The sequence below is a fragment of the Lagopus muta genome, chromosome 7, assembly GCF_023343835.1.
Source record: "Lagopus muta isolate bLagMut1 chromosome 7, bLagMut1 primary, whole genome shotgun sequence".
Taxonomy (NCBI): Eukaryota; Metazoa; Chordata; class Aves; order Galliformes; family Phasianidae; genus Lagopus; species Lagopus muta.
Genome location: NC_064439.1, coordinates 21,891,554 through 21,915,252, shown reverse-complemented (window position 1 = coordinate 21,915,252; position 23,699 = coordinate 21,891,554). Strand labels below are relative to the sequence as shown.

At 37.7% G+C, this 23,699-nt stretch overlaps 1 protein-coding gene across 7 annotated transcripts in view; it reads right to left on the bottom strand.

The window, feature by feature from the left end:
* Positions 1–23,699, bottom strand: part of CDK14 (cyclin dependent kinase 14) — a 307,407-nt gene that overhangs the window by 119,066 nt on the left and 164,642 nt on the right. For all 7 annotated transcript variants that reach the window (XM_048950388.1, XM_048950391.1, XM_048950389.1 and 4 more), the window contains 2 exons: positions 20,595–20,715; positions 11,373–11,466 (listed from right to left, as the gene is read on the bottom strand). In XM_048950388.1, coding sequence (XP_048806345.1) covers positions 11,373–11,466; positions 20,595–20,715 — 215 coding nt within the window. The remainder of the gene's footprint in view (positions 1–11,372; positions 11,467–20,594; positions 20,716–23,699) is intronic.

The following is a 23,699-nucleotide window of genomic DNA, read 5'->3' as shown; positions in this document are numbered from 1 at the left end:
GATAGGTAAGAAGGTTGCAAAAGAGAGCTGAGGGCACTTGTCGAACACACTGCCGACAGCTCCAAAAGGAATTTAGGAGGTTGTATTGAAACAGCTGGTGACAAAGTGTGAATGAATGAAGACAAATCCCTAAAAGATCAGAGCTGCTTAACACCTGCATGCCACATACTTTTTTTTGGAAAAAAAAAACAACCCACATTGTCGACAACAGAAAAGGCTGAAAAATGATTGTACAGAAACACTGAATGTGAGCAATGCTACTATTACAAGGAAAAAAACAACACTCCATAGGTAAGTTTTAAAGACCTCATTTCATTATCAGAAACGAAGATGTTACATCAGTGAAACAAGGGTAACTACACGTTAGAGAGAAAAATCAACCTCTCAACAGTGTAGGTGCAGTTGATCTCTTGAATTATTTAAGGAATACAGAATAGCAGCAGGATTTTATCATTAGGGTAGTTGAAAGGTTGCAGAAGCAACAAAAATGTGGAAATACTGGCAAGAAAAAGATAACATGAGGAAAAAGTGGTAGGCAGCTGTGCTGAATGTTAGTGGTAAATGAAGCTCAAAAAAGTGATGATTCTAGGAAGAAACAGATGTTTCACTATTCTGAGTTTTCAGCTACATTCATTGGCCAGATAAATATTCTTTACATGATTGTGTAGTGTGTGGATAAAACAACACAACAAACAAAAGAGGATTTACCCTGGCTACAGTTATTACCCTGCCTGGAACTGCTGAGCAGCTGATAAAGCAGTAATGATCAAGTGAGGTCAACATCACCACATCTCTACCTATCTCTCTCCATGAAAACAGAGTGATACTGGTGCAATGTAACTGTTATTCACCAAATATCTTAGTCATTGGACCAAGGCATGTTGGACCAAAATGCCCAGGATGTCAAGTATTCAAATTATTGAGGCCTCTTTTGAAGTAACTCGGGCAACCTGCTCTATGTATGCATGCTAAGATGAGAAATTTGGGATAACTAAAAGACTGACAAATTCTCTGGCTGCATTCCCACTGATTTCACTGATGGGTTAGTTCAGAAATATAAAATTTATGAACCTTTCATTCTTCTTACGAGAGGAGCACAGTTACCGGCTGCTGCACAACAGTTACCTTCTAGATATATGGGTGGGGGGGACACACAACAGATAAAATATGTGCTATGATGAACATGAGACACAATACAATTAAATAATTTTTGAATACGGCTCTTCTCGTTTCCTTTTATAAAATTACCTATTTATCTATCCCTGTGTTTCTTCCTGATTCTTTCTTGAACAGAAATAACCTACCATGAAACATTATTAAGTATGATTGTATAATACCAAAGTTAAAGCACATCTGCTATAAAGTTTTTCTTAGAACTACTTATCTCTTTTGACTCTTTGACTCTTTTCAGCCACACAGCAAATATACTAAGAGCAAGAGATGATGAACAATAGCTTTCCTATCAGTAAACAGAACCTTTTCATAAACAAGAACAGAAAGCATTGTTAAGAAAAGGTGTGAGAAAGGATGGACTTAGCTCCATATTACCAGTTAAACTACTTAAGTCTTGTCTAAAGCAAGCCTGCTGATTTATTCTCCTGATAATGGCAACTCTCAGAAAAGCAAATGACACTTAAAATGCTTTCAAAAAAAGACCTGACTCAGTGACCTCTCAGATCTCGTAGAACCATACACAGATATTCTGCAAAAGTGGGTCACAAGATGGAAAGATAAAGAAGCTGAGGGACTGTGGACTGAAATTCCCCACCCCAATATAACAGAAGATGTGTTTAGAAATGATACTAGCAAAGTCAGTGAATACAGCTATACAGAATTTAGGTAGAACGTACTATAATCTTTTTATTGTCATTATTTTTTATTTATAGCTCTCATTAATTTTCTAATGCAGTGAACTAAGTACGGGCAAAGCTATTCTTGTGCTGGCATATTCATATCATCAGCAAGTCTTCTGCCAGCACATAAATGGAGCCACAAAAATCACACCCTTCTAATTACACAAAGCCATAACAACAACAAAAAAACAAAACTGATACTTAGGAATATAGGATTTTTTTTTAATTTTTTTTTTTTTTGCATGAGTGTGGATTACATTAATTTACACTTATAGTAAGATGGATAGAAGAGACTGGCCTCAGGAAGAATAATTCCATCCTCTGTACAGTGTCCAGGTCAACCAGCTAGAGATCAGTTTGGCAGAAATGGACAAAGGAGTCTGGGTGGACACTAAGTTGAAAATGAGCCAGTAGTGTGCCCTTGCAGCAAAGGCCAAGAGTGTCTTGGTCTGCCTTAAAAATATATATGTATATATTACCAAAAGTTCCAGGGAAGTGACCCTTCTCTACTCAGCGCTGGAGAGACACATCCAAAGTGCTGAATGCCCAGCATAAGACACTGACTTAGTGGAGCAAGTCCATCAAAGATGATTAAGGGCCTGGAGCATCTGACACATGAGAAGGAGCTGGGACAGTTCATGCTGGAGGAGAGAAAAAGTTCTGGGTGACGGCATCAATACTAATCTGGTAAATAAATACCTTGGGGGGTGTGTGTGTGAAGAAGGCAGTGTTATCAGTGGTATCTAGTGACACAACAGAAGACAACATGCACAGACTGAAATGCAAGAAATATCACTTAAATATTAAAAAAATCCTTTTTTATTCTAAGAGCGTTTGAACAGTGTAACAGGCTGCCAGAGAGACTATGAAGTCTCCATTCTTGGAAATACTAAACAGTTCTGGGCAACCTGCTCCAGAAGCCAGGAGCTGAGAGCCAGAGGGACACTTTCCACGGAAGTTGATACTGTTCTCACACAAGACTGCAACTCAAAACACATCAAAAATGTGTCAGATTAAGAACAGGATATCTTTAATGATCCTGAAAGTAATTAAGGAAGTTGTTTTAAAAACATGTCCCTCTTTAAGACAAGTAAAGTTTAATCAAAGTGAAAGTTTACATGGTCCGTTGTTTTGTGACCCAACTAAAGATACAGAAACTTAACCAAGAACTTTCAGCATAATAAATAGGTGCCTCAAAAAATTCCTTAATTTCTCCCCCAGATGTAATTATTATGAGGATCATCATATTTACGTGAGCACCTACTCTTTTTGTTAAGAATTTACTTGCACTTCTCTGCTCCATCAGTAAGAAGGTCTTAGAGTTTACACCACAGCTGTTTGGATCATGTTGTGTCCAGAAAAAGTAATGAGTAGTTCTCATTATGTCTTCACTATACAATATATATTAATAGTTCTCTCTGATGTACTCAGAAACAGACCTCAACTGCCAGAAATATTGCTATGCAGTGGTACATATATATGCACTCTAAAGACAAATGGTGAAAATTGGGCATTTTTATTTCTATAACTGACATCTAGAGAATCAATTTTGCTATTGTGAGTTATTTTAACTAGAGAACTCAGAATACTGTGAAGGAAGAGCCAAAGCAACAAGAATGAAACATAATGCTTCATTATCTGGAGCTATTTATTTCACACTCGAACACCTGAAAATACCTACTGCATTAAGAACCTAGTCAGACAATTCTCCTACTCTCAACTCCTGTATGAAAGTTCTTGTTTTCAACATCTTCTTATGAAACAGAATTTCTTTTCTCTTTTTTTTTTTATAGATTTTTTCTTTCTTTTTCACTCTTATTAATTTGTACAGTACTTCTCAGGCAGTTTCAAATGAATGCATCTTATTTTCCATGGATTACTCTTCTAATAAAAAGACAACAATAAAAAGGAACAACAAGAATAAAAAATTCAGATATGTTCTGAAATTCTGTTCTCTGTGCAATGACAACATCAACAGTGGACACACAGATACTATTTGATGGTATTTTAATATACAATATTCAAAATTCAGGTGAGATTATGTAGGTATTTTTTGTGTAGGTCAAATTAATGCCTAGGTTATTCAACCACAGCCATTTAACACATTAGGAAAGCAACTGATCTGGACTAGATAGACTAATGATAGCCCTTGAAAACCTGAAATCTCTATAAATCATAAGCTTATCCAAAGATTCAAATTTAGTTTAGATAAAGATGTTAATCAGCGGCTTGTATAAATGTCACTGACTACAATCTTGTGATACATGTTCAGCATCTTAATAAATTAAAATATACTCCAAGGTACTGATTCAGGAAACACTTGAACAGGTATTGAAGTCCATCTTTATTCAAATTAGCCATATTGCTAATTTGCAGTATTGCAAAGTATACTTCTTATGTACATGCATACCTTCTACTAACTGTGAAAGAGGATGTTTCCCTGAAATAATATCAACACAATGATAAAATAGATATATATTTCTTCCAGTCCCTACTGGGGCAAGAAAAATAAGTCTTGAAGTCTTTTAGGGAACATGTGCAGATAGGACACATCAGCCATATTCTCATAACCTCCTTCTAAAAACATCATCTCAAATTGCCTCTCAAAAAATTTTAGACGTTTTCAATAGTAACAATGTTTGACTTTGAACTACAGATTGTAAGCAACAATTTTGGCAATCAAAATGATCTTCAGAAAACCTGCTTTGGCATGCAATATGCAGTTGGATATAAGTAAATGAGGAAAAGAAGATCCTGGTTTATTAAACATTGCTCCTTTATGTATGAAATGGAAAGAGAAGGCAATATAAATGCTTGATATTTGATCATTTATCTTCCCTAGGAGATACAATCACCATAAGAGAGCAGGTCTTTGAATAGTCCTGTGCATTTGTATAGCACAATATTGTCTTGTAGAGTAAGTTTTAAGATAACAGAATGACACTACGGCTAAGAAGAGGCTTCAATATAATTTGTAATATGCAAACCACTGCACTTTTTTCAATGTCATCTGCATTCAAAAACCAAAAAAATCCAAAAGATCAAAAAAAAAATCCAAAAATATTTGAAATTACAGCTCTGTAACACATACGGACACAAACTGCACAGGAGATTTTACATGGCACAATTTGTTTCTGTGGTGCATGGGGCCAACAAGAAAGGTGCCTGCAATGACATATATGTAAGTAACCAGAGCTGCACTGATTTACACTGGCTGAGCCTCAGCACATCTTTTTAAAGGATTGCCTATAAACACCCTATGGAGGGAAGATGAGCCTGGAAAAGAAACAATGCTTCTTTATAATTATAGACCATTTCTCATTCAGCAACCGAAATACGGCAGATACTGAAGAAACATTCCAATTCCAAAGAAAACCACAAAGCCATTGCATTTCACTGAACCATGTCTTAATTTGTTTTCTTTTTCTGATAGCCAATTACTCTTCGCATTTCATACTACCAAGCTGATAATGAGCCAAACTCTGGGGGTTTGGCTCAGAGTTAGCAGGCTGAATGAGAACAATTCCCCGTAAGGAAAGGATGACACCTGTGTTAGAAGGAAGCCACCAAAACCAGTATGGCACACCATGTTCTATGACTGCTGATCCAGCACCCAGCCATCCTTTGAAAGTCAACAACAGAGTCATACATCCATGCATTTTTTCCCTTTTGCTGCCAGCTGGTAGCTCCCCCAGCAAGCGTCTGTCCTTTTCTACTGACTGTTTTATGAGATGGAGGTTACTTCTCCATCTTCTAATGGAATTGTTAATAGAGTGCATGATATATGAATTATCATCAAGAAACCTTGTGCCCTCTTATAAGAGAAAAAAATACATATACATTGATAGTAAACTATATAGTGCATTTTAGCCAAGCTAAAAATAAGCTGAAAATCTTTTTAAAAATCTCTTAAGAAATCCATAACCCTTTACATCACATGTATAAATAGAAGATTTTTTTTTTTAAGACCACTTTATTAATTCACCATATGCTAGTTAAGAATTATATTCATTTTAAATTTGGCAAAAGCATAGATAGCCCAGAGAGGAGCCACGTAAAAGTGATGTCATTGCAAAAGCTGCAGGAAATTACCCTAAAATACTGAATATGTGCTAATGATTACAAAGAGAAAGATTACAGCTACATAAGCCTTTTATTTGTTTAATTAATTTCAGTGATGCTAAGAAGCAGTGAATTATTTCATGTATTATTATAATGTGAAATAGATGTAAATTCAATACAAGATGTAGTACACTGCTCTCTCCTTGTTCTATATACACGTTGTTATTGAAGAGACCTCAGCAGTCAAGTTTCCAGTTTAAAAAAAGAATTGTGTTTGCATCATGAAATCATCACTGGGAGGGAAGCAGAGAGAGATGGGAGGAAAACAGAACACCTTCCTCTCACCCCCAGCAAGAAGGAACAATCACTTTTGCAAAGATGAAATTTTCTTGAATCCAATTCATCATCTGTAGCATTCAAGACACCAAAGATACCACGCCTACATAAAATGAAATTTCAGACCAGGTCCAGCCTTACAAGTGCATCTATTCCATCTGATATGAGTGAGCTGTATTTCTGGGCCAAAGTACTTAACATATGACAGAAAAATGTGTATTGAATAAGGAAACAGGAACAGAAGACCAATAAAGGTAAAAAGGTAACTAAACATCTCATTACTGAGATAAACTTCAAAAAAATCCCAATAGTTGAAAGTATTCCTCCCTTGGGCATGGCTAGTTTCCCCAAAGACATTATTAACACAATGTAGCACACAGCAGGGTTCCTATGAGCTCTTCATAAGCTTAAATGAAAGTGAGGTTGTTAAAATATATCATTTCTGTCTTTAGAGGATGTACCTGACAGGAAGCAGCCCTTTGGGTTCACAACTAGAGGGAAAAGCTTTGCAGCCTCACAAACACCTATTACCATCTGAATCTCAGAGGAAACTACCTATGATCCTGCTTTACACGACGCATTAGGCACGTGGTTATAAATATATACTAAAGAATATATTGCTAGCATTTTAAATCTTCAATACCAGAAGCAATACATGTTTCCACTTTAAAACAAAAATTCCATTTGAAAATATATAGTTACTGGAAATTGCAAACCCCTGCAAATCTTTGCTGTGCAGCTCTATGAAGAAAGTGGTTTCACAATCACTCTTTGGAATACCAGACTGTTGGGCTCAACAGAAGCACACTGTTCTCTTTAAATTACGTTTAATACAGTGCATGATGGCACCCAACAGAGCTACAGCTCCCAGGACTAAGAGCAGGCCCTGCTTTTTGCAATATGTGTGTATGGAAGGAGAGGAGCTCCAGGCTCCGAGCTCCCCACTGTGTCGTGTCAACTACAGCAGGAGAGCCCACACAGGGCACCCACACAACCATCCTGTCTGCAGACTGAAGGCTCATTTACAGAAGAAACATCCTTTAAGAGCCATTATCCTGCACAGAGATCTGCAAAGTATTAGAAGAACTGTTTGTGCATTACTCTCACAGTGCAGTGTAATTTTTAGCGTAGCTGGCACCAAGACAGAAGTTCAGCCAACACAAAGATTATTCCCTTATCAGGAAGGCTTCAGAGCCCGAGAGGGAAATTCACTTTGATCTGCAGTAGTTTACCAAAACCTCACGAAAATTGGAAGAGGCAGAAATACATTCCCACTTAAAAAACCTCTCTAGAAGAAAAATAAAGCTAGCACTAGGAATTCAATCTGATCTGGTTTGAATCTGTGAAGAACACTGAATATAAAAGCATATAAAAGCATATCCTTACATCAAAGCCAGGGTGTACCCAAGCTGGTGCTTCCAGCATGGCCCAGGGTGAGGCCTGCACAGCACACCACAGCCTCCCACAGGGAGCAGCTCTAGCACTCAGAAGTGCTACTTAGCTGTCAGCTCCTCTGGGGACAAAGCTCACATGCAAGCATTTGCTGCAGCTTTTACTTCCAGATAAAATTAAAGCTGTATTTATGAATGGCAAGTTCTCCTTCATATAGAAAACCTTTAAGTCTTCATCTACAGAAATGCATGCCAATAAATGATCAAAAGGAAGGATCTGTTGATAAAGAATGCAGCTACTTTGTATCTGAATCCAAATATTTCCCAGTTTTGTGTAGTTTTATTCAGATCCAACAGACTGCACCACATTTTCCCTTTTACCAGGGCAGAATGGTACTCTTCACTCTTCACATGATCCAACTTCCATCAGTCTCACGCACATATCACAAAACTAGAGAGTAGTGCTGAGATTATCCTATCAGATCATTACTCTAGCAGGTTTAGCATCCTGTAACAAAAACATGGGCTACTGATCTCAAAAAATGGTGAAATAGTTTTCTGGATTTCTCAGCTATGCTAGGATACATCTGAGGAATAACAATGGCACATCACTGCTGTGATAGTTCAAGCACAAGAATTGTTAGCTGTTACAGACTGCAATTATAGATTTCTCTCCAATTGTATATAATACAGTTCTATCCAGGAAGTAATCCAAGTCCCCAATAAGCGGGAAAGAGTATGGGCAAAGATGTAACAGTACACTGATTAAGCCAAATCACTCCTCATTAAGACAGTTTTTTTTGCTATTAAGCCTTTTTGAGACAGCAACTTATTCATAGGTGTTATTTCCCTTTTACTTGGTGAGTGCTTTTTTCTTTTTAACTACTCACGCTTTTAAATGTATGTGGGAAAAAGCAATCATATTATTAGATCCAAACTGTAGCAATAACAGTATGCAGCCTGCTCATTCATAGGGTCAGCACCTCTACTGCTGCTCCATTTCAGAGAAAAGATTCTGGTTTATAAACCCCTGTTATTTTATTGAGGTCTACTACAGTAATGGAACCTGAGAATGTTTATTAAGAACAGCTATTGCAACATAAACACAAAATCAGTTCATATTCCTGTTTATAAAAATCCACAAGTGTCTAAAGCAATAGAAGTCAAAAAAATACACATTTAAACAGGTGCTTTCTTTAAGATAACTGAAAGATCAATCGCGTTTCCTAATCTATCATACACAATCAATTAAGCCATTATTAAACATAAATATCAGTCATAACCAGGAAGAAACACTGTGCTGTGCTGTATTGGATCTACCCTTGCTACTTATGTATGTAAAGAATGTTTATGGTGGAGCTATTTAGAAGCATTTACCAAATCTCTTCACCTTGCACTTCATAACCACTGAAGCAGCATACATTCAACATATTCTATTTTAATTTACATAATAATGGAGAACTATATGATAGAGAAATAAACAGCCAGTAAGAATTTTAAACTGTTACTTGCATTAAATTATGTTTAGTTTTCCTAGTTTTCTTAGTTTTTAGTACAATGTAACAGATTTCCTGAAAGTTCTGATCTGCAACACAGACTCTTGCATGAAAGTTTGACTATGTCTGGCAAGAGATAGCACACAGATTAATGCAGCTTTTGGTGCAAGCGGCATAGGAGAGGGCTAAAGAACAAAAGCATCAGCAAGAAGGTGGGCCTTTGCCATGAGAAACACATTACTGATGGATGTTGAAAAAGTGAACTACAGGAAGACTTGTGGGAGAAATCTTGTAGTGGTTGATCTGGTTCTTTATGGCTGTGAGTCTTCACCATGAAAAAGTTAATTGTATCAGTTATCTTGTGTAACAACCGGATTAATTTTGTACTTCAGAGTAGCTAACTTCCATACCGTACATGATTCACTGGAGAATGGATGAACTGAATCCTTCTCTTCCAATACGAAAGCAAACAAGAATAACCCATTGTTTTATAACTTTTAAATAGATAAATTCTTAATGATGCTTAGAGGACACTAGGAAGGCATCACTGAAACTATTTAGCTAAGGGTAACTAAGTGCTTCCATTACAAAGATTAACTCTGATTTTCAACAAATCATAAATCTATCCTTTCTCACTTTTTCTTCTCAGGTTTGTAAAATATCAAGTTCTAGAAACAACATCAGTAAGTTATCTCTTGCTGTTTCAACACTGTCCTCAGTATTTCAGCTGCATTTTGAAAACAGAATAAAAAAATTGGGAAGACACAAAACTCATGTGGGATGTATTTGTTTTGGCATTTTGACACAAAAACAGTTGTAGGGAATAAGAAAGAGGAGGGAACATGGGAACAAACAGCAGGTTTATAAAAGACATAAACGTAGAATTTTATGACATACCTAATGCAAAAAAGAACGTGAAATTGGACACTAATTTCTGCTTTTACAAGTCTACTTAACATCCAACACAGACTTGCTCACTAAAATTTTACCATAATATAAGAGATGAAGCACAAGAGAAGAATTTTTACTTTTGAAGTTTTGTGTTGAACAACAGGAAGAAATTCCATCTCAATAAATGAGAAGCATAAGTTTTAAAAGGAAGAACTCTAAAACTGGCCCAGTAGTTGCTAGCTTAAAACAAACACGCTGGCAAACTAACAAAGCAATTGAACACAACATAGAAATTCATCAAGAACTGCTTCTGGTTGGGTACATTGCAGCATAGCTATTTTTCCTTAGCAGAGGATTAGCCAAGTGGGCAAAGTAACATAATAGTTTACATGAAATGAGAGATTTCTATATCACAGCCAAATAAGGTCTTGTTTTATTGGTTGTTTTTTTTTTTTTTTTAGTCACTCCTAAGAGCAGGTGATAAATTCATTGACGTTCCCCCAAAAAAGATGGGTAATACAGGCAAGTCTGAGTGAAATTAAGACCGTAAGTTTTACAAACACAGTATGAAACCTTTTTTTCCTCCTCTTCATATGCCATAAAAGAATTCCAAATAAATCATGTGTGTAAAATAAATCTGGCTTATGACAGATTAAGCTGTACTTATGTTTTCCTCCAAAATTTGTGGTCAGAATCAAAGCAGATTGACAGGTTGAGGGAAGATGATGCTCTTACAATACTTTCCCCCCGGCCAATCTACCCACACGCATTATGAAGGGTCCAGTGCATTCAGAGAGCAGTGTTGTCTGTGTGAGAGCTTCCCAGGGAGCACACACATACTCCCAAAGAGACTGCAGAAGTAGTAGCCAAGAGCTCCCACTGCAATTGACTATAATCACAATTTCCTAATTCCCATTTTCTGTTCAGTTTTCTATCTTGCTCTTTCCTTTGTACGTTTATCTCACAGAAGAATCCTTCCCACTGACATCACAACATTAGCATAACAGCAAGCCAAGCAAAGCTGTAGTTTTTGATCACTTGCAAAGTGAGCATAACAAACCAGTTCGATTTCCATTGGCTTACAACTGGAAAACTATTTTTCTGCAGCTATGTAAGAATCTTTCTCCGGATCATTCAAAAAACATTTGTTGAAAAAAATAATACTGTACAAAATCGAACATACTGAAAAATCCTCAAGAATATACACAGTAAATTATACCTGGCGTGTAGACTAGACTTCTGATCCTTGGCTCAATCAGCAACTTCGTTCCTGACACAAAGGCATACACGAACATTTGCCAGCCATCATTTTGGGTATGTTACATCAGCAAAAAAGAACTCACCAGAAATATCCTTTCAAGTTGATCCTGAATGTCTTTCATTCCTGGAAAAGCAGCGACCCCTTGAATCATTTCTACAAAGATACATCCCACTCCCCTACAGAGGGAAAAAAAGAAAAGCATGCATTATTAGAAGTTTTATTTTAGATTAAAGCGCTATTAACAATGATTTGTCTCTATCACCAATATTCAAATAATGTATTTTATTTGCATTATATTTCAGATCAGTGCCAAGCTGAAGGACAAGCATTTGTACTTACTGAAAAACAATGTACGCAAATACTTTGTTTTTTGGGTGTTTGAAAGCTAAGAGTAGAGATAAGAGGAAAATGAATGCTAGTTGTTGACACCAGTAAAGGCACAGCAGCAGCTTTCTGTCTCTATGAGTGCTTTCCAAGGAACATGCTCCCATACAGACTCTGGGGATATGGGAGTGGCACTGAAACAGCATCTCTGGGAGAAGCTGAACAAGACAGGAACATGGCACAGAGGTACATTGGAATGGCTCAGAGTGGAGGCAAATCTGGAAAAATGAATCAAAATGAATCATGGTTGCTCACAATGAATTATGCTACTGCCCAAATGCAGGTGACCCCTGGGATAGGCTTGCAGCCACAGCCTCTCTCCTCTCCCCATCACGACAGCTGCCTTGCTACAGCTCCTTGCCCCATGCTAGCATAAAAGTATTTTGTGCTAGTCCCCTCATCTCACGCATTTCAGCCACTGACAGAAGTGCTAGGAAATTGGGGAAGAAATATACAGCCAAAAGAACGGATTCTGAAGACCTGAGGAAAGTTTCTGCAGGATGTAAATGATGAACTTTGGATAACAAGTGTAATTATTGTGTCTGAGAAGCAAAAGAAATTAGAAATTTGCATTTGCTCCTTTTCTGGATGAAAGGAGTTCAACACTTGTTCCATCAAAAAAATAATAGTAAGAGAGAATATGTCTTGCACATGCAAAATCCCATGTATGACATATAACCCACATCTGTGTAGCAACCACAGAAAAAAAACTTAGTGCAAATGTCAATTCAATAACCCAAAATATATATCAGAATGAAGTAATAACTCTCAAAGCCAACTACATTTCCACCTTCCCCTTATACTGTGAGTTGTGCCCTTTTAGTCTGAAAATTCCAGTAGTAATCTCTAATTTAACTGTTTTCAGGGGTAAACTATTACAGCTGGGATTATCAGCAGCTAAACCATGTTATACTCATTTCTGAAGGCTCTGATTACTACAGAATGAAATAATTCTATGTTTCAAGATGATGAGAGTTGATAGTTAAATTTCTTGCAGAGAAAATTAAACATGCATTTCCCATTTCTACATCCCAAAGCAGAGATACAGTAAACAAAGTTTCTCCCTAGTCATTGAAAAAGTGGATGAAAATATTAAAGGCAGGGTTGGAATAATTCAGGTGTTTATAAAAGAGAGAGGCTGAAATTTATGTTCCATATGCTGCTGCTGGTTACTGAATGAACAGAATTGATTAAACTGCCACTCATCATTCACTCTGGTTTGTGGTTCATTAGGCACAGATAGGCACAATATATCTTAGTCAAATACTTACAAACAGTATCAGGATCTCAAGCAAAGAAAAATTCAAGATTTCTGCTGGAAGCCGTTTTTTCAAGAGAAGAAAAAAAACAATAGAATTTAAACTATAGAAAAGGGGATTAAAGCACATTTACATTGATGAAAGAGGGCATTTCATCAAACTAGTTTATCATTTTAACACTCAAGTGATGTATTGCTATCTGCAGAGAAACTACAGCTAGCTCTGATATAAAAGAAACACACAGATTTTTCCAGATTGTTCATATTTGTTAATATGAAAAAACATGTTTGAAAAATTTTCAAAGTTTTCCACTTCTAGCAGAACTGCTGCAAGAATGAGCCAAAAATCTAGAAAAAAAAACCTGCAAATACCATTGAAGAAAAATTTCCTGCTTGGAAAGAAGAATCCTATTAAGTGACTCGGGCTGTTGTGTAACCTAGTGCTCCACTTAGTCATATGTTGAAATGGAGTTAGATGAACAACTAATACAAAAATGAAAAGGCTATTAAAATCACTGAGGAGAGAAACATGAAAAAGCTTCCAGCCTTGGGCTGGAGGACTGCTGTTCACTTTGGCCCACTTGAAAATTATGCTTGGTTTCAAAGCTTATGGCATTCACCCAGCACTCTGAAGAACAAGCCCACAGAAAGGAAAGATGACATGAATACTAAAGAGGGAGAGAGAGCGGAGGGGGAAAAAAAGTATGACATTGAACTGAAATGAAATACTCAGATAGGCAAAACTTCACATAAAGACTTTAAATGGATGGAATGGTATTTTAGATGCCTTAGTGTACTTAGTGAATTTTGTATTAAGCACACAGCAAGTAGAAACTAACTGTATGGCAGGAACTCTGAATCACAAACCTTAAATACACACCTGGAACATGAACGGACGTAAAAGTCTGTGCAAAGCCTTTACATTTAGACTTGGTTTTGGAAAGCTCACAAACCACTAAATAGGTTAGAGAGACTTTTGAGCAAAGTCACAGTGATTTACAGGCCAGGTCTTAAGGAAAGAAATAAAATAACTATGTCATTCTTGGCTAAAAAAAAAACCACAAAGGACAGGGAGAACATGATGACTCCGTATTTAACATTATGTAAAATGAAGGACAGTGAAGAATTGGCGAGGATTTTAATGGTTCGCAGAACCATAGGTAGATCAAAGATAATCAGAAATGGGAAAAAGCATTTAGGAAATGAAAACTTCAGGATGTGTTAGAGAAATACTCTTAACGATTATGCTGTACCCAGGCCTCCCAAAGGATGGGAACTCCACGGTTACAGTCATGTGAAACCAGGCAAGCTGCAACACTTATGAATATCCTTCAGGGACCAGATTTGCATTAACAGTGGGGTGGATAAGATTATCTCACAGATCACTCCCATCTCTAGTTTCTGTGATGCAAAGATTACATCTTGATATGTGAAATACGACCAATTAACTTCGTTGTACTGTGCATGAATCTCCAAGGGCGTGTTATTTATGTATCATCTGGGCACACAGCACAGATGTCATTTCCAGGCAGCATTTCAGAAATCATTTTTGTGACAAAAATGTATTTTAGTACATTCAAATCAAATTTTTCTACTCTCTTGGTAGGTCTTCTAACTTTGAATAAGTAAGCCAAATGCTGCTAACTCTGAGATGCTTTTCTTAGGGATCTTCCCCATAGAACAGCATAGGATAACCTTACAAAGTAAAGTGACAGCCATTTAATGTTGAAATGTGTGGCTTACCCTCTGATGACAAAAAGCATGACTAAACCTATTGATGTATTGATGAGACCATATGTGGCCATACCATCTAATATTGCTCTTCTATTGTCCTGCTTAATTTGCTGGGACTTTGGCTGCCACCACACATCCTCACACGGGCTAAGAGTTAATAGCATGGCTAAATGAGTTACTGTTGCATTTGAAATGACACAGCAAATGAGCCTGTAAAAATGAAGTGGGATGCCCCAGGAAACTGTTTATGATGTGGACTGTTCTGTTTTTCCTCTGCACAAAATCTGTAACTCGAGAACTTATTGTCTTAAAAGTAGCTTGCTTACTTGGAGTTTGGTTTTATATTTTTGGTTTAGGAATTTGCATTCCTCTCTCTGTGTAGCAAAGATTCTTATTGCAACAAGAACAATCTACAGCCTATCTGTATTTGGATACTACAAGAAACTAACATAAAAGCTCTGGAGAATACTGTGTATAAAAGATTTTAGGCTGTTTCTTTCAGCAATTATTTTTTCCTGATGGATTTGCAAAAGAGAATACAAACAGATTTTGGAATAAGGAGTCATTTCCAAATTTTGTGTTACTTTATACTTAAATGGAGGTTATATAAAGCCTGAGTGAGTACTCGAGGAACATTTACTGTGTACGTTAAAAACTGTTGAACTTTTTGCCTTGGACAGATCTGCAGTGCTTTCTAACAGACTCCCTGAAGGTGATGACATTCAGCATGATCTTCATAGCAAAGATATATGCTGGCTCTTCACACAAGATTTTTAGGTGGCCATGAAGCCTATGTTCAGTGTGAAGAATTTGGCTTCAGAGTTGGAAGGCATCTTGTGAAAGCCAAGTAACTACTTCCAGTAATCCTCCTGATAAGATTTCTGAAACTCAGAGTTAATATTCCCACAGTTTTCATACAAAGCTTACCAAAATACACACAGTTTATACACACTGTTAAATATATCATGGTAATCAAAGCAGCAACAAACCTGCTTGTTTTTATGGATTCTTCATAAAGAGGCAATAGTTTATCTTCCATAAAATTCACTTCTAATATAAATGTTGGAATGGCATGGGAGCCTTTCTCGTGCCAGATTTATTCAGAGACTAGCCAGGCTATTTGTATGATCCTGCTTATGAACAGAACTATGACAACAAGCTGTAGGGGAAAGGAGCAAGGGACTTGTGTCTCTTTAATTGATCAAATGCTGATATTGTTCTACAACAGTACAGAGTCAGAAATGAATGGAATAACATAATCACAGGATGGCTGAGATGAAAGGTAAATCTGGGCCCATCAGCCCAGCCCCTGCTCCAGAGCAGGTGCCCAGCTCACATCCTGGAAGCTCTTGGAGATCTCCCAGGTGGAGATCCCTCAGCCCCTGGGCACCTGCTCTGGTACCTGCACAGCACAGAAGTGCTCCTGGGGTTCAGATCAAACCTCCTGTATTCCAGTTTGTGTCAATTGCCTCCTGTGAATATTATGGATGATGAACTTAGTTGGAATTCATCTTTTCTGACTGCAAGTCTTTGATACATGAAATGAAGATACCATGGGAAATACAGACCAATCAAAGGATAGGGGCACAAGGCAAATAGATTGCAATTCTTACATGAGAAATCATGAGTGAAGAAAAATTTCCCTCCCATACTGATAAGGAACATTAAAATTGCTATAGAAATAAGATACGATGAATGAAATGTAAATCATTTTAAAGTATGAGATTTCAAATTATTTATTGAACCAATTGTAGTTAAGAAAGAATAGCATTCTAGTTCTTGCCTGCATCACTGCGCTACCTAGATATAAAAACTCCACAAAATGTTTGTGATTCAATAACCAGTAGCAACTTTCAGATTCTATACTAAGAAATATGATATCCATGAAAGATCAAATTGTGCATGATGACTTTTTGTAAGAATCTTACAATTAGTCTTATTTGTTCTGAAAAAAAAGGAATATGCAAGAAAAAAAAAGAAATCACCTTCATAATTAAACAACATTTTGCCCCAAGATCCTGTTGAAGATGTCTTCTCAGTTTTCTTTCCCTCCCGTGAATCCATACTTTGCTGTCCTGACACACACACACACACACACAGTATTTTTATCAGTGTAAAAAGAATAGTAAATCTCTTGTTTCAGATGGATAAAAGTTGTTCTTTAGATAGGAACTGAAATGCCCTTCCAATAACCAGAGACAAAGATGTTTTCCTCACAGTCAGTATTCCTATAAATTAGATGCCATGACAATTTTCCAATCAAAAGTTAACTCAGCTGTTAAAACTTTTGAGAGCTCACTGACAATAACAAGTTTAATTAACAATACCTTGACAGTCATTGCAATATCCTTGCCTTAATATCCTAATACTGAAGATTAGCATTTCTTTCTCGTGAAAGTTCCAATCATAACTAACACTGAGGGCAGAAGAATTAACCTACCCTGCACTGTTTTCTCTCTTGGACCCCAAGCAGCATTTCTTCAGTATGTACTGGGACTCCTACTCTCAGATTTTTTTCACTGCAAAGTGTTAACAGCAAATATGGGATAAGGATGCATTTGTAATGTCTCCTACGTAAAAATATAATTTCATGCACCTGCGTCTAATAATAAATATCTTAATTACTATCATAGGTCTTTACTTGTCAAATATCCATAAAAGGACACGCGGAATTGCATCAAATACTCGAGTCTACCTCAGAGCAGGCAATATGTGGAAAGTGCCATACTCCTTAAAATTACCATTTATTTGTCTATCAGTATAATAGAAAATCTTCATGTGAATAGCTGACCCCAGATTATGATCTGAATTGACATCACGTCCATCAACCCAGATGTTACAACGTTAAATAACAGTGATTTAATAAGCAATTTCATAACATTTGACTTGCCTAGTTATGAGCAATTTCTTTCACAGCTCCAAGCACAGTTGACCTTCATTACTAAAAGTGAATTTAAAAAGTCAACATGAGGTTACCTGAATTGTTACTAAGGTTTGTTTTTAATAAGCAAAACAGGATATGCAAAATTTGCCAGCTGTTAGCAAAAACAGTTTTTAGCCAGCTGCACTTGAAAATAAAACATCCCTAGTGACTTCCTGATCTGAGAAACCCAGATGTAGCAGCGCATGCATTACCAGAACCAAAAATGGCTTAATATTCATTTACTAAGACTATATTCTTTCTGTAAAGAACAAATAGAAGAGGTTCATTTGGGGACTTTTCCCTATGTTTCTGTATTACTTATATATGGTTTTTAGTAATTCATAAACCCTTTATGTATTGAAGCTTATTTTCCTTGCATTGACTTTCAAAGGACTGTAAAATTCAAGGATTAAGGAAAGTTACACCAGAGGCAATGCAAAGCCATTTTCATAAGCTACCAGTAAGTCCTCATCAAGAGGAAAGAAAGAAAAAAGAAGAAAGCAAGCATATCAAAGGTTATCACAACTCTTTGATGCAGTCTTAGGTAGCGTAGCACATTCACACAATGCCACTGTATCAAATGCTGTCAGCAGTAAATCACAAAGCCCACTGCATTCACTGATTTCCATCGCTAGCCTGACACCACTAATGCATGTATGTCTTCATTAATATTATTTTATTGCCAGTGGCTATTTAAAAAGAAAGCAGGAGAATGTAATACTGTATGTGGATCATTAGCTTTTAGTTACTCCCCTAATGCCCTACACCAGCAAATGAAGTGTAAAAATAGCCTGCAGCCTCTGCCACCTGCTTCCCCGCCACTGTCCAGTGGTTAATGCTTGGACTCCTTTTTCATGCAGCTGGGCTTCTCCTCAGTAAGGGATCCACTTGCCCTTCCTTGGGAGCCCCCATGAAATGTTATTTATCACGGGTAAAGCAAGGGCCCCTTGCCAGTCTTTTTTTTTTCTAAGCGGAAGAAACAGCTGTGCTTTGTGCCTCAGCGTTATTTAAATATTTATTGAAGTGGCTGCCTAGTTTTGTCATAATGTGGATTCTCAATAAGGACACAAGAGAGCATGCAGTTTCTGCCATAAGGACATAATGCCAGTAATTGCATAAAAATGCTAATGCTACAAACACACTTTTGATAACAAATTACCAAATTATTTTTGTAGCTGATGGAAGACAGGTTTCTCCATGTCTCTGCCTTCCCCTCACTCTGGGAAATCACCAAGTGGTTTTAATGTAATTATCACCCAGCTCTGAGCAGCCTTGCACAAAGGAGCCCTATGGCTGTCTGAGCTCCAGCAGATCTCACTGCTGGACATGCCACATCCACAGCAGTGACCCAAACATGGACCAACACCTCTCAGCAGCACATAGCAAGAGCCGTTGCAGGCAACCCAGCAAACACACAAGTAAAACCCAAAGCTCTTCTGTCACATGCAATAGAAATTTGCTGTAACCTGACTTCAGATGCAGCAGTAGATCAGCCTTCACAAAAATTCCTACCATGTGAAGTTGGCCAGTTTGTGAGGGGTAGCCGAAATTTGAAGGCCAACTGAATCCTGGACTGCATCAAAGGAGGAGTAGCAGCAGGGCGGTGAAGTTGATTGTCCCTCACTACTCTGACCTTGTAAGGCCCCATTTGCAGTACCGTGCCCATGGCTGGGCCTCCAGCACAAGAAGGATGCAGAGGTGTTGGAAAGAGTCCAGAAGAGGGCCACGAGGATGACCAGAGGGCTGGAGCACCTCTTGTACAAAGGCAGACTGAGAGAGCTAGGCCTGTTTAGCTTGAAGAAGAGAAGGCTCCAAGGAGACCTCATTGCAGTTGGCCAGTACTTGCAGGGAGCTTACAAGCAGAACGGGAACCAATTTCTTACACGGTTTGATAGTGATAGGACTATCACTAGAGCAGACTGGCTTTGAACTATAAGAGAAAAAATTTGGATTAGATGTTAGGAAAAATTCTTTACTCAGAAGGTGATGGGGAACTGGCACAGACTGCCCACTCTACGATTCAACAATTCAGCAAGATACAAAACAAATCATTATTTTTTTTAAAACTTGTTCAGGGTAAGTTTTTCTTCAAAGTAAATGCGTTCTGCAGATCTAAAGGAGTAAACACAAATTCAAAACAAATTAACTTTTTCCACAACACAAGATGTTCTTGATGAAGAAAAAATATTTTTCTTACACACTACTATTTCCTGAATCAGTCTGCAATGCTTCTGTCAACAAAGTTGATGTTCTAGCTAATGACTGCATGCACAGATTACAGAGGTTTGTGAACTCAAAACCAACAGGATGAACAAAGAACCTCTACCTTGCTTTCTAACAGTCAAAAAACCACACACACCTTCATTGTTCAACATGGGATTAACTGATATAAAGCAAGCTAGGTGCTGTATCCTGCATGCATCAGACTGTTCTTTCAAATCCGTAGTTCTAAACAAAGCCTGCTTGTTTGAAAGAAAGTTGTCCAACAATGTGTCACATGCTCACTTTCTGCTAATGAGTAGAGCAGACTAAAACCAGACGCTGTATTTTTGCATCCATAGAATCCTGGGATTCTCCTTGCTACATCTCAGAATAACTGAGGGTCAGGGCAAATTTGGTCATTTAAGTCATAAATGCAATGCTTTACCAGTCATGCATTTTGGCAGGTTTTGCTCGTATAGCACTATCCACCATGTACTGCATCATAGTTATCAGTCATTTGCTAAGGAGCAGAAAGCAACAACTTGCCCTTTGAAAAGCTTTACTGGCTCTGCTAGTGGTGTGCCAACAGCAGGTACCCACCTGGGTACCACGTGGGTTGCAGGAGGGTATTCATTTATGGAAATAACTGAGTCAAGCACAGAAATTACTGCACACAAGCTACACCACTATGACTTTAAGCTTTAACTATACCATTAATTGTGCCACATATTTGTTTTACACACACAAACAAAATCTGAGCTAAAGCACCTACGTAGAGTCTTGTGCAAAGATGCTATACTGACCACATATCAAGGCAGGTAGAATATTCTGTTGATCCCAAAAGGACATCTGGAGGTCTGTACCATAGAGTTACCACTTCATTAGAATACGTATGGCTGGGAACTGATTTAGCTCTTGCAAGACCTGTGGGGTAAAAACAAAGAAATTAATAAAAACTGAACAAAGAAATGGTTTGCTGTAGAGTTAAGATCCTAAAAGTATATACGAGGCCACATCACATTATCATGAATTCACGTTGCAAACAATTTTTTCTACTAGTAACAAAATAAATTGCTTAATGAAAGAAAGCATCTATGATTTAATACTTGGCTTAACAGAGCTGTGGTTATTCTGAAGGAATAATAAAATTTGACTTTGATAATGACAACCAAAGGCCCTGGAGAGATGTAAAGTTACAAAGTGGTATACCTAACTGAAAGACAAATAAATAAAGTTATTCATTTCCATTAACTACTCATCCTTAGGCATCAGAAGTCTTTTCATTTAAGTGCTTAGGAAAAGAGAATGAAAATGGAATTCCCAGACATACAGTGACACAGATGAGATGTTTTTTAGGAGAGCGTAAGGAAACCTTCTGCCATTTATGCTGCAAACTTCAGCCTGCTTATTCAAATTTATATTTGAAAGCAGTAGAAACACTCAGACATTTCCATTCAAATAAATATTAATATTGCAGTAATACATCAAAAAATGTTACATGCAAAATTCTTCTTTCTCAAAAAATATATTTTGGCAGTGCAGCAATCTTAGAAACAGAAATCAATGTGATGAAAGCTGTGACCTACTAAAAATACACTATTTACAATAACTGTCTTTCAAGCTTGTCAATCATTTAAAATAACTCACAGAACTATATAAATCATAATCTATCTCATGTAAAATTGGAAAGATTTTCAGAGAGATTCTCATGTGCTTTTATAAACATCAATAAAATGCATATCTTCCTAATGGTTCTCCTACATTAAGAAAATGGAAAAAAAAAATTCAGGACTTTGGTGACTGTTCCCATCACCTACAAGCACCCTTTCGAAGCAACTTGCTCCTGCTTACTGCCTTAAGACAATCCAATCCCTCACTGGGAACACTGGACATGCAGAAATAACAGAAATCAGGGCAATGCACCACTGCTTTTTGTCTTCCTAAACAAAGAATTACCGATTTCCCTTTCACACACAAAAAACAAAATCTCTTGCACCTCACATAAAACAAAAAGCAGTCAAGCCCTCAGAAAAAAATACACAACATGAGAATCACATAAAAATGAAGATGAGAGTCCTTTGCACCTTAATTCTCAATGCACTGGAGAAGCTATTTAAGAATAGTTAATCTCAGTGAATACATCTCCATAGTAATGATGGCAAATCTTGCCAGTAGATTGCATTATCAGCTGATTATAGCAATTAGAACAGAGTAGGCGAACAATTTGACTTGTATGCCAAAATTTCTTTAAAAAAAAAATCAAATATGAACAAACTTTTTTTTCCGCTTCAGTTTTCAGACTTCCGTCTCCTTTGTATTTGTCCACTTGATCACTAGCTTGATCAACACTTGGCTCATGTAAAGAACTCAAAGTTGGCAACTGCAGCATAGCTCACACGACGAGAGGTAGCTTTATGCTACCTGCAGTACCTATCACAGAATCATAGAGTAGCCTGGGTTGAAAAGGACCACAATGATCATCTAGTTTCAACCCCCTCCTACGTGCAGGGTCACCAACCAGCAGACCAGGCTGCCCAGAGCCACATCCAGCCTGGCCTTGAATGCCTCCAGGGATGGGGCATCCACAACGTCCTTGGGCAACCTGTTCCAGTGCATCACCACCCCCTGAGTTAAAAATGTCCTCCTAAGATCTAACCTAAACCTCCCCTATTTCAGTTTAAAACTATTCCCCCTCGTTCTATCATTTTACCTCTTTAACATTTTTGTTTCTAGAGAATCAGAATCCAGCAAATGCTCTAATTGATGAATAGCTCACATTCCTAGCACAGAGAAACATTCACAAGTCTCAGTTTTTGGGCTCCTACATCCCATCCTACAGTATTCCCTGAAAGTGTGAATCTTGACCTACTGTATTAAACTAAGCAAATATTATGCAAAGATTGGAGAAGGCTGATGGTAAATGTCCCCATCCTTCTTTGCCTGCCTGACATTCCCTTCCAGAACTCCTTTGCTGTTGCCTCAGGAAGACTGAACTGGGTTACAGATCCTTTCCTCTCTAATCTTCTGCCCAGCTGTGATGGGAGTGAAAGCCCAGGCAGGCAGGGAAAAAGCACTTTTAAGAATCCAGCAATACAATATGATATTGGGAAAACTGGCAAAAGCTTTAGAATTTTGTGGGGTGATAATGGAATGCAGGTCCCTCCAGTACAAAGCGCTTGACCCACACATTCAAGAAATCTCCAATGTAAGGAGGAATAAGCACCTGGCCATACCAGAAATCATACTGCAAATAACACATTTGTGCTTGCCAGCAGGTTTCTGCCACCATTCTAGCTAAGGCGGAGGTCTGCACTGTACTGTAGCCAACCTGAATGCATCTTCCCTGACTGGCGCCATTGTTCAGCCAAAATCCTGCCCTCTGTTGGGATGCTGCCCACCCTGATTTCATAACCTATTGCTTCCACCCTAATCCAGGCCAGGATAACTGAGATCCATCACATTTTCAAGGATGCCTCTTTTCAGCTAATCTCACTCTGCTGGACAGCTAAATGTTATTCTTCGTTCTACTTTCACTTCCAAAACTCCATGAAAGCCTTGTTTGAGGTTGCTACATCTGGTTTCTCAGTTATAAGAAGATCATTACTGGAATCGAGAAAGTTAGGAAGCAAAACATTAATTTGTAAGAGCAAATTGACATCAAATTGCATCAGTACTGCAGGTTTAAGACGTTTACAGCCGTAAGTTTTATGTAGTGGCTAACTGGTTTCCTGCTCATCCACTTACACTACTTTGCAGACTATATGGCCAAATTTAGCAGAACTGAACAACCAAGGGAAATACATACAAAAGCTAAAATTTGGCACAGGAACATTTGGCACAGTCCCTCTGTTTTAGTCAATTGCTTTTCCAGTGCAGAATTCAAAGGCCCTAAATTAGGCTAATGCCGT